Source organism: Doryrhamphus excisus, chromosome 18 (assembly GCF_030265055.1).
Source record: "Doryrhamphus excisus isolate RoL2022-K1 chromosome 18, RoL_Dexc_1.0, whole genome shotgun sequence".
NCBI lineage: Eukaryota > Metazoa > Chordata > Actinopteri > Syngnathiformes > Syngnathidae > Doryrhamphus > Doryrhamphus excisus.
In genome coordinates, this window is record NC_080483.1 from 1488076 (window position 1) to 1506812 (window position 18737).

At 33.0% G+C, this 18737-nt stretch overlaps 2 protein-coding genes across 2 annotated transcripts; both read left to right on the top strand.

Annotated features, from left to right (window-relative positions):
- The first annotated feature begins 2508 nt into the window (after positions 1 to 2508).
- On the top strand, positions 2509 to 8608 carry si:ch211-103a14.5 (guanylyl cyclase-activating protein 1). Its single transcript, XM_058055457.1, has 4 exons — positions 2509 to 2703; positions 4483 to 4632; positions 6173 to 6263; positions 8120 to 8608. Exons 1-4 carry the CDS (start codon positions 2509 to 2511, stop codon positions 8251 to 8253), a joined length of 570 nt encoding a protein of 189 aa, XP_057911440.1. The 3' UTR covers positions 8254 to 8608.
- A 1541-nt stretch (positions 8609 to 10149) lies between these two features.
- irf6 (interferon regulatory factor 6) lies at positions 10150 to 18361 on the top strand. The gene is made up of 8 exons (XM_058055456.1): positions 10150 to 10430; positions 10530 to 10708; positions 11941 to 12136; positions 14666 to 14764; positions 14825 to 15091; positions 15348 to 15740; positions 15819 to 15937; positions 17607 to 18361. The coding sequence occupies exons 2-8, from the start codon at positions 10535 to 10537 to the stop codon at positions 17835 to 17837; spliced, it is 1479 nt and encodes a 492-aa protein (XP_057911439.1). The 5' UTR covers positions 10150 to 10430; positions 10530 to 10534; the 3' UTR covers positions 17838 to 18361.
- The last annotated feature ends 376 nt before the right edge of the window (positions 18362 to 18737 follow it).

Sequence of the window (18737 nt, forward strand, 5' to 3'; positions counted from 1 at the left end):
CATTTAACAAGAAAAGTTAAATAAATATGACAACAGCAGCAAAAATAAAGCAGGAGTTAAATAAGCAGTAATTTAACAAGAATAAAATTCAAATATTAAGAAAAAAAGTTATGATTTAATGAGAGGAGGTCGTAATTTAATAAGAATAACATCATAATATTATGACCAAAAATCATCATTTTAGTAGAATAATATGGGAATATTGAAGACGAAAGATTTAAAGTCTTAACCTTATGAGAAACAAACAAAACAATGGATAAAATTAGTCATGCGATGAGAATAAAGTCCAAATATTATGGGAATATAGTCAGAATTACTAGAAAAACGTTGAAAGAAAAATTAAAATAAATGGAAAAAACAGGTGGAAATTTTCCAAGAATAATGTCATAATATTGTGAGGAAAAAAAAACTTAATTTTCATACTATAATGTTGAAATGTTAAAAAAAAGACTTAATAATCTTAAAAGAAAGAAAAAAAAATAATTATGTTATGGAAAAAAATGTATGAGAATAAAGAAATATGAAATAAAAATAAAGTTAAATGTACAAGAAGAAAACTGAAAGAAAACAGCATTCATTTTTACAATAATTCAGTCAAAATAAAATTAAAAAAAAATTCCGTCAAAAGGTCCTCATTTGACCAAAATAACATAATATTAGGTCCAAAGAAGTCATCATTTTAATAACATAATGTTGAAATATTAAAGAAAAAAGATGTTAAGATGCCATAATCTTATGAAAAACAAACCAAACAAAATTTTTGATAAATAATATTGTGGAAAAAGTTCAACTTTTTACGAGAATAAAGTCAGAATTACACAAAGAAAAATCACCAAAAGAAATTTGAATGGAAAGAAATGGGAAAAAACCAGCAGTGATTTTACAACAATAAAGTCAAAATATTAAGTTAAAATATTAAAGAAAAAAGATGTTAAAATGCCATAATCTTATGATAAACAAAGAAAACAAAATTGGAATTTTTGATAAATGACATTGTGGAAAAAGTTCAACTTTTACGAGAATAAAGTCAGAATTACAAGAAAAACGTTGAAAGAAAAATTAAAAGAAATGGAAAAAACAGGTGGAAATTTACGAGAATAACATCATAATATTGAGAGGGGGAAAAAAATCTTAATTTTCGTACTATAATGTTGAAATGTTAAAGAAAAAAGACTTTAAAAATGTCATAATCTTAAAAGAAAGAAATAAAATAATTATGTTGTGGAAAAAAAATGTATGAGAATAAAGAAATATGAAATAAAAATAAGGTTAAATGTACAAGAAGAAAACTGAAAGTCATTTTTACAAGAATTCAGTGAAAATATTCAGAGAAAAAGTTATAATGTAATGAGTAGGTCCTCATTTGACCAAAATAACAATTTTATTAGTTAATTTTATTTAAATTAAAATAATATTAGGTCCAAAGAAGTCATCATTTTAATAACATAATGTTGAAATATTAAAGAAAAAAGATGTTAAGATGCCATAATCCTATGACAAAAAAACAAAACAAAATTGGAATTTTTGATAAATGACATTGTGGAAAAAGTTCAACTTTTACGAGAATAAAGTCAAAATATTAAGTTAAATGTACAGGAATAAAAGTGAAAGAAAACAGCAGTCATTTTAACAAGAATTCACAAAATTTTTGATAAATGATATTGTTGAAAAAGTTCAACTTTTACGAGAATTAAGTCAGAATTACACAAAAAAAATTCACCAAAAGAAATTTGAATGGAAAGAAATGGGAAAAAAACACAGCAGTGATTTTACAAAAATAAAGTCAAAATATTAAGTTAAAAATATTAAAGAAAAAAGATGTTAAAATGCCATAATCTTATGATAAACAAAGAAAACAAAATTGTAATTTTTTCATAAATTACATTGTGGAAAAAGTTCAACTTTTTCGAGAATAAAGTCAGAATTACACAAAGAAAATTCACCAAAAGAAATTTGAATGGAAAGAAATGGGAAAAAAACAGCAGTGATTTTACAACAATAAAGTCAAAATATTAAGTTAAAATATTAAAGAAAAAAGATGTTAAAATGCCATAATCTTATGACAAACAAACAAAACAAAATTATAATTTTTGATAAATGACGTTGTGGAAAAAGTTCAACTTTTTCGAGAATAAAGTCAAAATTACACAAAGAAAAAAAAAATTGAAAATAAAGTCAAAATATTATGAAAAAAAGTTATGATTTATTAAAAATAGTTGGTCATTTTATGAGCGTAATATAATATTATTACAAAAAAATGATAATTTTATGAATGTAAAGCATGCCCAAAGCCATTTTTGTTGACCCTTAGCTGGGTCACATAAGGGGGGCAGCGTTCTCTGCTCTTAAGGTCTCTTTAAATACTTAAGACCCGGTGGGCAAGCAAAGTAGATTAGCACTTGGGAGCTTTGCACGTATGCGGTGTCGGACGGCTGGCTAACCCACAAAGACGTAACCGGCGCGGTGCACGGTAACGATCTGGCCAAGGGTTTTCTCAAGAAATCAGACATGGGAAACAACGGCTCCGCTCTGGAGGATCTGACCGCTTGTGAGAGTCACCAGTGGTACCGTAAATTCATGACCGAGTGCCCATCTGGACTTCTTTCTTTTTACGAGTTCAAGAAGTTTTTTGGGCTGAGGAATCTGTCGGAGACGTCCAATTCCTACGTGGAGTCTATGTTCACGACCTTCGACCTGAATGATGTGAGAACAATTTATTTATGACTCCTGAATGCATCCATTGTGTTCACACGTCTGCTTTGTGCTACTACTACTACTACTACTACTACTACTACTAGTACTAGTACTACTGCTTTACACTTTTGTCCCTCAAGAGGTACCACACAGGATCGTTAATGGACTCCTAAAGCAGGGGAGTCCAAAGTGCAGCCTGAGGGCCGCCATACATCCGAAAAATATAATATAACAAGAAAATAATAATAATAATAATAATAACATAACAGCAGCAAAAATGACAAAAATCGAGTCAAGAATAAAGTCAAAATATTAAGAAAAAAAGTTTAAAATTAATGACAATAGGTCGTAATTTTACGAGAATAAAAAATTGTAATTTTAGTAGCATAATATTAAAATATTAGAGAAAAAAAGATTTGAAGTCGTAATCTTATGAGAAACAAAACAATGCATTAAATTCAGAAAAATGAGAATAAAGTCAAAATATTACAGGATTAAATTCAGAATTATGAGAAGAACATTTATTAGAAAAAAGTTGAAAGAAAAGATGACAGAATAGGAACAAGAAGTCAAAATATAATATAATAATAATATAATAATAATATAAATATTGAGTCATAATATTAAGAGAAAAATTTTGAAAAATAAATCAAAATATTAAAAGAAAAAATTACTATAATTTAATTTAAAAAATTGTTGGTATTTTTACGAGAACAACATAGTATGACGAAAAAATCATAAATGAAATATTAATGAAAAAAGGTTCAAAGTCATAACTTTATGAGAAACAAACAAAACAATGAATACAATTGTAATTAAAGAAAAATTATATTGCAGAATAATATAAAGTCAAAATATTACAGGATTAAATTCGGAATTATGAGAAGAACATTTATAAGAAGAAAGTTGAAAGAAATAGGAACAGAATAGGAACAAGAAGTCAAAATATTGAGTCATAATATTAAGAGAAAAAAATTGAAAAATAAATCAAAATATTAAAAGAAAAAATTACAATTTAATTTCAAAAATTGTTGGTAATTTTACGAGAACAACAAAGTATGACGAAAAAAATCATAAATGAAAAATTAATGAAAAAAGGCTAATGAGAATTCTGAGAAGAACATTTATAAGAAGAAAGTTGAAAGAAATAGGAACAGAATAGGAACAAGAAGTCAAAATATTGAGTCATAATATTAAGAGAAAAAAATTGAAAAATAAATCAAAATATTAAAAGAAAAAATTACAATTTAATTTCAAAAATTGTTGGTAATTTTACGAGAACAACAAAGTATGACGAAAAAAATCATAAATGAAAAATTAATGAAAAAAGGCTAATGAGAATTCTGAGAAGAACATTTATAAGAAGAAAGTTGAAAGAAAAGATGACAGAATAGGAACAAGAAGTCAAAATATTGAGTCATAATATTAAGAGAAAAAAATAGAAAAATAAATAAAAATATTAAAAGAAAAAGTATTTAATTTCAAAATTTTTTTGTATTTTTTTTGTAATTTTACCAGAACAGAAAAATCATAAATGAAATATTTCTTTCTTTATGAGAAACAAACAAAACAATGAATACAATTGTAATTAAAGAAAAATGATACCGCGGAATAAGATAAAGTCAAAGTATTAAAACATAAAGTCATAATTATGAGAAGAGAGAGGTGAAAAAAGTAGAAAAAATAAGAACTGAATGGACTGTATCAACAAACTTCGACATAGAAGAATATGAATATGTATTGACCATATTGATATTTTCCATATTTCGGGTGTGTTTCCTGTCCAAGGACGGTTTCATAGATTTCATGGAGTACGTCGCTGCTCTCAGCCTAGTTCTGAAGGGGGGGGTGCATCAGAAACTGCGCTGGTACTTCAAACTATACGACCTAGACGGCAGTGGCTGCATTGACCGTGACGAGCTACTCCTCATCATCAAGGTGAGTCCTGGAGTCACGTCAAACGTTCAGGTTGGACTAAATAAAACATAAAGGGCCAACTCAAACCAAAACAGACTGGAACCAAATTTAAAAAAAAAATATATATATATATATATTTACAGTCTGTTTTGGTTTGAGTTGGACTTTCTGGAACTGAATATTATATATTGTATATATATATATTTACTTTGGTTACAGTCTGTTTTGGTTTGAGTTGGACTTTCTGGAACTGAATATTATATATTGTATATATATATATTTACTTTGGTTACAGTCTGTTTTGGTTTGAGTTGGGCCTTCTGGAACTGAATATATATATATATATATATAATTTTTGAATATATATATATATATAATTTTTGAATATATATATATACTTTGGTTACAGTCTGTTCTTTGGTTTGATATATATATATATATATATATATATATATATATATATACTTTAACCAAAGTAAATATATATTTACATACTTTGGTTACAGTCTGTTTTGGTTTGAGACTGTAATATATATATATATATATAAATATATATATATATATATATATATATATATATATATATATATATATATATATATATATATATATATAATTTTTGAATATATATATCTATAATTATATATAATATATATATAATTTTTGAATATATATATATACTTTGGTTACAGTCTGTTCTTTGGTTTGATATAGATATATAGATATATATAGATATACTTTAACCAAAGTAAATATATATATATATATATATATATATATATATATATATATATATATATATACATATATATATATATACATACTTTGGTTACAGTCTGTTTTGGTTTGAGACTGGAACCAACAACAGACTGTAACCAAAGTATATATATATTTACTTTGGTTAAAGTATATATACTTTGTTTACTTTGGTTAAAGTATATATATATATATATACATATATATATATATTTACTTTGGTTAAAGTATATATATATATATATATATATATTTACTTTGGTTAAAGTATATATATATATATATATATATATATATATATATATATATATATACGTATATATTTACTTTGGTTACAGTCTGTTTTGGTTTGAGTTGGACCTTCTGGAACCAATTGACATTAACCATATATATATATATATATTTATATATATATATCACATTTGGCGTTTACATTTGCGGTTGTCTGGACCAGATGAATTGGATTTATATTATTTTCTATGGGAAAATTTACCTTGGTTACAGTCTGTTTTGGTTTGAGTTGGACCTTCTGGAACTGATTGACATTAACCAAGGCACAACTTTTGCCTCGAAAATATTTACGCTCATATCTTTATCAGCGAGCGGCCTGTTTTGGTTTGCTTGTGGTTGGTTTGGTCAAATGTGAAGGCAACCCTTGGTTCTCAATCAAACACAAGGCGGGAATCTGTGTGAATGGCAGACAGGAGCCAACCCAAAGCTGCACTTAAGCGACATCTACTGGTTGAGCAAAGAAGTGCATGCTGTGTGCTTGAACTGATGTGATGTGTTTGATCTGTTCATTCAGTCCATTCATGCAATCAATGGAGTTCCTGATCACACTAAAGCACAGGAGTTTGCTGACTTGGTGTTTGACAGGATAGACATCAATGGAGATGGTAAGGTTTACTACTACCACAACAGGGGTGGGCAAACTACGGCCCGGGGGCCACATCCGGCCCGCCGAGTGTTTGAATACGGCCCGCCCAATCTTTCCAAAGTATTGAATTTAAAGTCAACATACAACCTGGCATCATGGCCTGAGCCAACCTTTTGATGGTTGTATCAATTTTGTTATTTGACATGGTCTGTTGTTTACAAAGTGCTCCTGAAAAAAGGGACACAAGCACATAATAATAATAATAATAATAATAATAATAATAATAATAATAATAATAATAATAATAATAATAATAATAATAATAATAATAATAATAATAATAATAATAATAATAATAATAATAATAATAATAATAATTATTATTATTATTATTATTATTATTATTATTATTATTATTATTATTAGATTATTATAATTATTATATTAATGCTAATTATTATATTAATTATATATAATATTATTGTTATATTTGCATATTTTACATAATAATAATAATTATTATTATTATTATTAGATTATTATAATAATTATTAGAACTATTATGATTATTATAATTATTATATTAATGCTAATTATTATATTAATTATATATAATATTATTGTTATATTTGCATATTTTACATAATAATAATAATAATAATTATTATTATTATTAGATTATTATAATTATTATTAGAACTATTATGATTATTATAATTATTATATTAATGCTAATTATTATATTAATTATATATAATATTATTGTTATATTTGCATATTTTACATAATAATAATATAATTATTATTATTTTAATTTTATTGTAATTATTATAATATTTTATTATTTTTAAAATATTTAAATATAAATATAAAATAATAAATAATAATAATAGCAGATTGCATGACAATTTTACAGATACAATAATACCAGGTGGACTGTTACGTGTAAAATATATAGTCTGAAAATATATAAATGTTGTCATATCAAAAAGTTTGCCCACCCCTGAGCTAGAACCTCCTTGCACAATGTACATTCTTCAACTGGTCTTAAAACAGTGGTCTCAAACACGCGGCCCGCGGGCCAAATGTGGTCCGCAGGACACTTTTTTTGAGGCCTTTGCCTTGATATGAAAGTTTAATGTTAATGCAACCCGCGCAAGTTTGATATGGATGCTGTATGGTATCATGTACCCAGAAAAAATTATTACGTTTTTTATTAATGTTCATGTTAAAGGTTAAATAACTGTTAATAGTTATCCTCCCTATCCGTGTGGAAGTGGTAAGTTTTTGGCTATTTAAGTTGAAAGGAAATAACTTGAAGGCTACCGTTTAGGTCGCTAGCTCTCTAGTTTGCGAGTTAGCATGTGTCTCAAGACCCTGCAGTTGCGCAATATGTTGTAAATAAAAAGAGTATAAATGTGACTATAGTCGTGTTTTGTCATGTCTACAGGGCTCTAATAATGCTTTGTTCATTTTAATATGAAAAAAATCATTTGTCTACCCACCAACTATATGTGCTTTCTTAACTTTTTATTATTATTATTCTATTTATTTATTACTGATTTATTCTTGATTTGTTTATTTATTTTTCATCTTATTTTGTGCAGAAAAATAAAAAGTAAGATATTTGAGAACAATGGAATGTTTTATCACAGCTTTTATTGTAGAAAATTAGAACCAAAGCGAAGTTTTTTTTAAAATTTTTTTTTGTTTTTAATAAATGCGTTTTTTTTTTTTTTTTTTTTTTTTGGAAAACCTGATGCGACCCAGTCTCACCCAGACCCTAGCTCCAGTGGCCCCCAAGTAAATTGAGTTTGATGAAGAGTACATATCCTGGGATTATGTTAATACATGTGGTATCCCCCCCCCCCAAAGGTGAACTGTCCTATGAAGAGTTCATGTGTGGTCTTCAAGAAGACGAGATGCTACTGAAGACTCTCACACAGAGTTTGGACCTGTCCCATATTGTTCGGAAAATCCAAGGGGAGCTGACCGACTGCGGGAACTAACGGGACTCTCGAAATGACGATCACTTCACCAACGACTTCACGTGAGCGTTTGGAATCAGTTTTGCCGATGGCGCCGACTCAGGCGCTGCTGCGATGCACCGATGTCGCTCGCGTGAGAAGAAATGCTCCATGGGAGATGCGCTTGTCGCCGCCGAAAGACTGAACAGACGGACATGTGCATTCAGGAGTTTAGAGAAGGTCAGGATGGGATTCCAGTGGACTCGAACATGCGACATATTGTGGCGAGTGTTCTTTTTTTAACGCTTATCTTTGTAGCAGGTCTCATAAATAAACCCAAATTAAATATAATAAAGTTGCAATTTTAGAAACAAATGCAGTCTCAAGAAAAGCACAACAGTACCCCCCTACCCGTGTATTCTTATTCTATTTTCGCATCTCTACTATCTTGATTTGGTTACTGAGTCAAAATATTAAAATAAAGTTATAATTTAATGAGAATTGGTCTGAATTTTACTATAATAACATTGTAATATTATGAGAAAAAAATCATGAATAAAATATTAAACAAAAATAAAGGCCTAATCTTATGAGAAACAGACAAAACAATGAATGACATTGTCATTTAAATATATATATATTTTGAAAAAAAAGTCAATTTTACAAGAATAAGGTCAGAAATATTTAATTATTATTATTATTATTAAATATTGAAAGAAGTTTTAAAGTTGTAATCTGATGAGAAACCAACAGTCATTTTGGAAAAATGCACAAAAACAAAGTCAAAATATTACAGAAATAATTATGAGAAGAACATTTACAAGAAGGAAGGTGTAAAAAGATGACAAAAAATGAAAAAATGAAAAAAATGAAAAAAATGAAAAAAATGAAAAAAATGAAAAAAATGAAAAAAATGAAAAAAATGAAAAAAAATGAAAAAAATGAAAAAAATTAGAAAAAAACAAAAAGTGAGAATTTGAAGTGATTTGCTATATGTATTCATATTCTATTTTCTTATCATTGTCATTTAAATATCTATATTTTTTTTCAGAAAAAGTCAATTTTACAAGAATAAGGTCAGAAATATTACAGGAATAAAGTCATAATTATGAGAAGATTTAATTAAAAAAGTAGGAAAAACATTGTAATATGACGAAAAATCATAAGTTAAAGAAGAAGAAGGTTTAAAGTCGTAATCTGATGAGAAACCAAAAAAATGCACAAAAACAAAGTCAAAATATTACAGAAATAATTATGAGAAGAACATTTCCAAGAAGGAAGGTGTAAAAAGATGACAAAAAAAAAAGAGAATTTGAAGTGATTTGCTATATGTATTCATATTCTATTTTCTTATCCTATCTTGATTTGGTTGTTTTATTTTTGCATAGCTGCTGCAAATAGGAATTTAAAAAAATTAAAAATTTAAAAATAAAGTACCCCCCCCCCCCCACACCTACCAACCTACTACATCCTTTGATGATCAATGCAAGGAAATGGTGTGATTAGCATCACACACCAACACACATACATAATTGTGGTGAAACTACACAACCAGTGTTGTAGAAGTATCGGGGTGTGTCGTGTTTGTGGGGGGTTATTAATAACTATCTATGATAACTAATATATAAAAGCTATAAAATTATGCTAATTTGAGATTGTAAATTGGAGGGACTCTCTAAGATGTTTATTTTCACAAATATCTCTTTTTTTTAGCTGTTTATATTGCTAATTGCTACATTGTTGACACTGTCATATTTATATATTGTCACGTGTTTACAGTAAGGAAGGATTTGTGGGTAATTAAAGTTTAAAGTAAAATTAAAGTTTTTGTTTTTATGTTTATGTTGCGCCATTTACTTTAGCTTTTATTTTGCCACCAAAGGAAATAATTGGTATCGCCCACCGCTTCCGTCTGCGGCCCACGCGCCACTCCAACGGAAAGGGTGTGTCATTGCTGTGACGTCATCAGCGTACCTGAGTTTCGGCTTGGAGAAGTGGGCGGGGCGAGTCAAGGAAGAGAAAACAGCCCGTCGGAGTAGACAACCGTGTTGTGATATTCGCATTAAAGCTTCCTTTGCTGGTTCGTCGAAAGAATTCCACGGAGGTTCGTTTTGAGGGCAGCGACGGTTCACCCCCCCCCCCCAACCGCCCCAAACCGGACTCTTTTCTAGTACAGAGTCCAACAGGAAAAAGGAAAGGCCACTTCCTGGTTCGCGCAGGTAAGCGACTTTTGTTTGAGTCCACCTTGAGTGATTGAACGCTACAAAACTTGAATTATCCTTCCCACGCGTGTTTGTGTTTGTGTTTGTCTTACCCAGTCGACATGTCCGTGGCGCCGCGACGTGTCCGCCTGAAGCCGTGGCTGGTGGCCCAAGTGGACAGCGGGAGATATCCTGGCCTGGAATGGCTCGACCGTGAGGCCATGCGATTCAAGATCCCGTGGAAGCACGCCACGCGACACACGCCCCAGCACGAGGACGAGGACACCATATTTAAGGTATTAAATATTAATTAAATACACACAAACCACACCACGAACGTGACAAAAACAAGTGAGTGTTGTCCTCGCTTAGCGTTTGTTCGTGTGGCGTGGGGGGGGGGGGGTATTTGTGGCTGTGTGGGGTGAATATTATATTAATGAGCTGTTTCTGCAGTTTAGACACTTTTTATACAGAAATAACTAAATGAATAAAATGCATGAAGTTGTGCCTTGGTTAATGTCAATCAGTTCCAGAAGGTCCAACTCAAACCAAAACAGACTGTAACCAAGGTCAATTTTCCCATTGAAAATAATATGAATCCAATTCAAACATTAACCATAACCATATGTGTGTGTGTATAGAAAAATATATATATATATAGTTAATGTCAATCAGTTCCAGAAGGTCCAACTCAAACCAAAACAGACTGTAACCAAGGTAAATTTTCCCATAGAAAATAATATGAATCCAATTCAAACATTAACCATAACCATATGTGTGTGTGTGTATAAATATATATATATATATATATATATATATATATATATATATATATATATATATATATATATATATATATATATATATATATATATATATATATATATAGTTAATGTCAATCAGTTCCAGAAGGACCAACTCAAACCAAAACAGACTGTAACCAAGGTAAATTTTCCCACAGAAAATATGAATCCAATTCATCCGGTCCACACAACCGGAAATGCAGAAGATAACGTGTGTATATATATATAGATATAGATATACAGTTCCAGAAGGTCCAACTCAAACCAAAACAAACTGTAACCAAGGTAAATTTTCCCACAGAAAATAATATAAATCCAATTCATCCGGACAACCGGAAATGTAAACGCCAAATGTCAACGCCAAACATATTTTATAGACAACAATTAGAGTTATACATGCAGAAGATAACATATATAGAAGTTCCAGAAGGTCCAACTCAAACCAAAACAGACTGTAACCAAGGTAAATTTTCCCACAGAAAATAATATCAATCCAATTCATCCGGTTCAGACAACCGGAAATGTGAACGGTGGTCGCTAAAAAAACGGATGCTAAACAAGGCAAACTTTTTTTTACAGAAATATTGATTGTTAACCAAAACATATGTTAACTGGGGGCGTATTTTAACCGAGGTATGTACAAGTCATTCAGAAGACACTGTATATTATATGTAATATACCGGGAGGCTGCACGGCGACACGTCAACACTGCCATGTTCCTTCAGGCGTGGGCTGTGGAGACGGGGAAATTCCAAGAAGGATCCGATGAACCCGATCCCGCCAAGTGGAAAGCCCAGCTCCGGTGCGCCCTGAACAAAAGCCGGGAATTCAACCTCATCTACGACGGAACCAAAGAAGTCCCGATGAATCCCGTAAAGATTTACGACGTGTGTGACATCCTGCAGCCTCTCAGCAACCCAGGTAATGAGAAGAACCATGGACAAGATGATCTTCCAGCATTTCAGGATAATTTCAGTAAAATTTCAGTAAAATTTCAGGATAATTTCAGTGTAATTTCAGTATATTTTCAGTATATTTTCAGTAAAATTTCAGTATAATTTCAGTAAAATTTCAGGATAATTTCATTAAAATTTCAGTATATTTTCAGGATAATTTCAGTGTATTTTCAGTATATTTTCAGTATATTTTCAGTATATTTTCAGTATATTTTCAGTATATTTTCAGGATAATTTCAGTGTATTTTCAGTATATTTTCAGTATATTTTCAGGATAATTTCAGTGTATTTTCAGTATATTTTCAGTATATTTTCAGTAAAATTTCAGGATAATTTCAGTAAAATTTCAGTATATTTTCAGGATATTTTCAGGATAATTTCAGTGTATTTTCAGTATATTTTCAGTATATTTTCAGTATATTTTCAGGATAATTTCAGTGTATTTTCAGTATAATTTCAGTATAATTTCAGTAAAATTTCAGTAAAATTTCAGTATATTTTCAGGATAATTTCAGTGTATTTTCAGTATATTTTCAGTATATTTTCAGTATATTTTCAGTATATTTTCAGGATAATTTCAGTGTATTTTCAGTGTATTTTCAGTATATTTTCAGTAAAATTTCAGTATATTTTCAGTAAAATTTCAGTAAAATTTCAGTATAATTTCAGTATATTTTCAGTATATTTTCAGTATAATTTCATTAAAATTTCAGTAAAATTTCAACAAATTTCAATATTAGTCAATGACAATGCAACTGAACACAAAATGCAGTTTGAGAGAGAAAAAAATCCCTCAAAAAAAAAAAAAAAAATCCTGTGTGGAAAAAGTGATTTCCCCCTAAAGCTGATAAATGGTGAGTCCACCCTTAGCAGCAACAACTGCAATCAAGCATTTCTAATAACTTGCAATGAGTCTGTGGAGGAATTTTGCAGAATTGTTGTCATTCAGTCACAATGGAGGCTTTTCCAAGGTCATGCCAAAGCATCTCAATAGGATTCAGATCAGGACTTGGACTAGACCACTCCAAAGTCTTCATTTGGTTTTTCTTCAGCCATTCAGAGGTGGACTTGCTGGTTTGTTGGTTTCAGCTCGAGGTCACCAAAAAATGGCCGTACAATCTTCAGCAGAATTCACGGTTCCATTTATCTTGGGGTCATTTTGGTTAACTGCTACTCCTGGGAAGGTTTAGGGTTAGGGTGGTGGATAATTGCTCTCACTGTGGTTAGCTGGAGTCCCAAAGCTTTAAAAATGGCTTTATAACATTTTCCACACAGAGATATCGCAGTATAAACTGCATTTATTTTGCTTTGAGTTGTCATTGACTAATACAGTAAACCTTGGATATATCGGACTCGGATATATCGGAAATTCGCTCACAACAGACAGATAAAAAAGAACCGATTTTTCTGTAATGCATTTCCAATAAAAATTCATTGCATATATCGGATTTTTTATAACGGATTTCGCCTATTTCGGACAAAATCTCCAGTCCCGTTCCAATGCATTTCCATGAAATTTCCCTGGCATATATCGGATGGCCGCATTGTGGCGCTCCGATTCGCCGAATCGTGACAGGCCGCTATACAACGTCATTTGCAGCGTTTGCAGCGTTGCCTGCGCGTCCAGGTACATTGGAAACATAGTCAAGGAAGTGCCTTTTTATAACGGATAAAATCCCATTTACGCATATACCGGATATAAATCCCATATATGCGTAAAACGGACATTTTCCGGTATACGCATATAACGGATTTCGCTTATATCGGACAAAACCAGTGGGAACAATTGAATCCGATATATCCGAGGTTTACTGTATTTAAATTGTTTTGATTGGCTAGATATATGTGTGACATATAAAAGACAATAATAAGAAACCAGGAAGGGGCAAACACTGTTCATGTTTCCTTGATATGATTTATCAACTTTACTTAAATATATAATCGTGATCGGAGATCAGAGGATGTTTACAATAATTAGTGTCATTATTTTTTGAGGATAATTAAGCAAATAAAGAACTTGCAGAACTTTTTCGCGGATAGCCAAATACCTCTTAAAGCGTTCCTTCATTGCAGTCATCAGTGAAATGAACACTTCAAAGGATCTAATACGAAGTGGGCGTTCATTCGTTTCTCGTTCTCTGCACTTGCTTCATCCGTTTTTGTTTTCAACTTTCCTGTTCTGGAAAAGAAAACAAACATCCAGCAGCAACTCAACATTTTGGCATGGCTATTTTGATGAAAAATAAGGATTTGTTTTCATAATTATTCGATTGGTATCACAGTTCATGGTTGTTGATAAGATTCAAGGACGATATTGGGTCATTTAGAATGATCCGTAACGATTCAGTAACTTTTTTTTTTACTTAAATTTCAATATGGCCCAAAACTATGTAAATGTAGTATATAGATACAGTAAACTGAACCGATGTAAGATGGATATATTACACCCGTATTGTGGCGTTCTGTGCGTAATATCGACTAAATGAAACCACAGGATCTGCAGACGCTGGTCCTTGGACTCCAGGCGAGGAAGACGCCGCCGAGGAAGATGTTCCAGACACACCAGAATCCCTCCCCCCGTACCCGTCCAATGGTGGGTACTCTTTGCACGATCGCATAAAACACAAACCAAGAAAAGTCGTCTGTTAACCAGGTACGAGTCCGTCTCCGCTCATAATGTGGTCTCCCATGGGCTCCGAGTCTTCCATGCCACCCGCAAGTTGCCCCCCGTCCAATGAGGTTTGGCCCAAAGAGGAACCGGCGAAAATTTGGCCTAAACAGGAACCGGTGGATGTGGAGATGCAACAACCGACCTTGACTGCCATGCCCCCGGCTCCCATGTCGGACCACTCCATGCAGGCCACACCTTTAGCAGACTCCTTTTTCGCCTCTCCTGAGATGTGGATCAGCTCCCTCCCAAGTGAGTCTTTGGTTTTACTCGGTGACACAAATGTATTGAAGTACACTTTGTGTACTTTATTCAACCTGTGATGGAAGTGGAGGTTATGTTTAGTATCGGGAATACAGGAAGCTGAAAAAGTGTTTCCCTCCTTCCCGATTTGTCAAATGTTTCAGATCATCAAACAAAACGTAAATATTAGTCAAAATTCAGCTTTCAAAGGGACAAGGGACAAAAAAATCCAAACCTACATGACCCTGTGTGGTCTTTGACACAGTGACTGACCTGGAGGTGCAGTTCTTGTACCGAGGGAGGGAGATGTGTCCCACCATCACCGTCAGCAACCCGCAGGGCTGCAGGCTCTTCTACGGCGACCTGGGCCCCATGGTCAACCAGGAGGAGCTGTTTGGGCCGGTCAGCCTGGAGCAGCTGCGCTTCCCGACCACGGAGAACATCACCAACGACAAGCAGAGGCTCTTCACGAACCGTCTCCTGGACGTGATGGACCGAGGTCTGATCCTGGAGGTGAGCGGCCACGACATCTACGCCATCCGTCTGTGCCAGTGCAAGGTGTACTGGTCCGGCCCCTGCGCGCCCAACGCCGCCGCGCCCAATCCTATTGAGCGACAGAAAAAGGTCAAACTGTTTTGCCTGGAGTCTTTTCTCGGAGGTAAGTTCTCGCTGCAGCACCTGACGTTGCATCGGGCGTCGCTCTTTTAAGTCACATAATTGGGTTTTTCTTTCGTAGGCGTGATCGCTCACCAGCGCGGCCAAACGCCAAATCCGCCGCAATTTGAAATCAGCTTGTGTTTTGGAGAGGAGTGGCCTGACGGGAGGCCGACAGAGAGGAAACTCATCATGGTTCAGGTGAGAAACAAGATGTCACCTCTGTAGGATTTGTTTATTTGTGGCCAAATGTGGCCCGCAGGACACTAGTTTGAGGCCCCCGCCTTGATATGAAAGTTAATGTTAGTGCGGCCCGCGCAAGTTTGATATGGATGCTGTATGGTATCATGTACCCAGAAAAAATGATTACGTTTGATTCATGTTCATGTTAAAGGTTAAATAACTGTTAATAGTTATCCTCCCTATCCGTGTGGAAGTGGTAAGTTTTTGGCTATTTAAGTTGAAAGGAAATAACTTGGAGGCTACCGTTTAGGTCGCTAGCTCTCGAGTTTGCGAGTTAGCATGTGTCTCAAGACCAGGGGTCTCAAACACACGGCCAAAATGTGGCCCGCAGGACACTAGTTTAAGGCCCCCGCCTTGATATGAAAGTTTAATGTTAAGTTTGATATGGATGCTGTATGGTATCATGTACCCAGAAAAAATGATTACGTTTGATTCATGTTCATGTTAAAGGTTAAATAACTGTTAATAGTTATCCTCCCTATCCGTGTGGAAGTGGTAAGTTTGTGGCTATTTAAGTTGAAAGGAAATAACTTGGAGGCTACCGTTTAGGTGGCTAGCTCTCTAGTTTGCGAGTTAGCATGTGTCTCAAGACCCTGCAGTTGCGCAATATGTTGTAAATAAAAAGAGTATAAATGTGACTATAGTCGTGTTTTGTCATGTCTACAGGGCTCTAATAATGCTTTGTTCATTTTAATATGAAAAAAATCATTTGTCTACCCACCAGCTATATGTGGTTTCTTAAGTTTTATTATTATATTTATTTATTTTTTATTACTGATTGATTTTCTTTATTTTGGATTTTTTTTTTTTAGTTTGAGACCCCTGTCTTATAGTATAATGGGAGTAAAGTCATTATTACCAGAAATCTTACTAGAAGAAAACATTGAATAACAGCTGTAATTTTACCAGAATAATGTCAAAATATTAAATATTATAACAAGAAAAAATATTGTGAGAAAGTCATTTTAGTAAGTCATAATATCAAAATCAAATAAAGTTGTCATTTTTGGATAATTCGATTTGTAGGAAAAAGTTACGAGACATCAAAATATTAATATAATTACGGAAAACAAGAAAATTTGAAAAAACAGCTGTGATGTTACAAGAATGGGGTCAAAATATTAAGAGAAAAAAATTATAAAAATTATATTATATATTATTATGAGGAAAAATGTCATTTTAGTCGCATAGAGTTGAAATATTAAACAAAATTGTATTTTTTTTAACGTAAAAATATGAGAACAAAATAAAGACGGTATTTTTGGAAAATACATTTTTAAACGTTAATGATTTAGAGTGCATGAGAAAGCTGTCTGGCCTGTACAACACAGCAGCAACGGAGCCAATGTTGGTTGCGCTGATGAGTTTGTTGTAAACGACGGTACGACAAGTGTAACTCGCATGAGTAGTGGAGTTTTTTTTTAAGACAACAGGAGGTTTCCTACAGCCACGGCTGCCAATTTTTTTGATTTGGTGCTAATTCTAGATTTTGGAGCAACTGGTCTTGGAGAGACTGTGTGGTTAATCAACAGAGGCATCATTCGGAGAAGTTCGGGAATTTGTGACTAAAGGTGAAATAAAATGTTGGAAATACTAACTTCCTCTGTACTCCATCGTCTTGTTGCAGATCATCCCGGTGGTGGCCCGCATGATCACCGAGATGTTTTCTGGAGACAACACGCGCTCCTTCGACAGCGGCAGCGTCCGCCTCCAGATCTCCATCCCTGACATCAAAGACAACATAGTGACCCATCTGAAGCAGCTCTACTGCCTCCTGCACACCAATCAAGGCCAGGATGGCTGGGTTTTGCCTCCCGGTTCGGGCATGAACCTCGTCCAGACCCTGCAAGGCCAGTGAAGACCGAGCAGCGAGAATATCTATTCATATTTGGAAGTACGCGGCGTATGTTTTTGATCCGGCTCTACGGTATAGTTTGTGTGTGTTGCTTCTCCTCTGCATCGACGTACAGTTTGTGTGCAGCAGTGCTAGTTGGACAGACCAAAGTCCCGCCTGCTGCAAGGGATCATTAAACATAGTTAATAAGTTACAGACATAACTCTCTTTATCTTTAACATGACTTTCAGGGAACGCAGTACCTTTTTTTTGCCCCTAAACTTTCCATATTTAAATATTTTATAGAATATTATATTGTACAGCTGCCAAAACAACCTTCTTACTCTGCTTTGCTTGCATTTTTTTCTCCATTCACTGTATATTATAGGAGATCTTTGAGTATATACAAATGCATATTGTTTTAATTGGCTTATTGTTACTATCCAGCTTTGTGACATCATGGATGCTACTGCACTTGGGGTGCTGAGATGTGTTGTATGGCGCCTTTTACTCTGTGATTTTTATGTACAATAAACATGTCATACTAACTTGAAAGTTCATTGAGAAAACTGACTGCATTGTTGACGAGTGCTTGTTTTTCCGGGTGTCCCCTGAACGTAACAGTATGGCATCGCTGTGCCCTCTAGCGGCTCAATGGCGTAGTCGAATGCTGGTCATTTAAACTGGTTCTACGGAAGTACACCGTGTACTTAGTTCCTGAGGGCGTAAAATTTTCTTGAAAATGCGCAACTTTTATCCTTCTGTCATTAAAAAAACAAACAATTAACTGTCACTACTCGAGCAACTATTTTCGGCGTTTTGTTTTGTTTGCAACATCCGGGTACTGAAGGCGCACGTGCACTCAAAATGCTCAGTACGGAAGTGGGCACTATCAATCGAGACACAATCAATGACGAACCAAGA

What these genes read in the sequence shown, in the direction of transcription:
- si:ch211-103a14.5 (XM_058055457.1), top strand. Translation starts at nt 2,509, where the DNA reads ATGGGAAACAACGGCTCCGCTCTGGAGGATCTGACCGCTTGTGAGAGT. An exon ending in CGACCTTCGACCTGAATGAT is followed by an intron (nt 2,704 to 4,482) that starts GTGAGAACAATT and finishes TTCCTGTCCAAG; the next exon opens with GACGGTTTCATAGATTTCAT. An exon ending in AGCTACTCCTCATCATCAAG is followed by an intron (nt 4,633 to 6,172) that starts GTGAGTCCTGGA and finishes CTGTTCATTCAG; the next exon opens with TCCATTCATGCAATCAATGG.
- irf6 (XM_058055456.1), top strand. Translation starts at nt 10,535, where the DNA reads ATGTCCGTGGCGCCGCGACGTGTCCGCCTGAAGCCGTGGCTGGTGGCC. An exon ending in ACGAGGACACCATATTTAAG is followed by an intron (nt 10,709 to 11,940) that starts GTATTAAATATT and finishes ATGTTCCTTCAG; the next exon opens with GCGTGGGCTGTGGAGACGGG. An exon ending in GTGGATCAGCTCCCTCCCAA is followed by an intron (nt 15,092 to 15,347) that starts GTGAGTCTTTGG and finishes TCTTTGACACAG; the next exon opens with TGACTGACCTGGAGGTGCAG.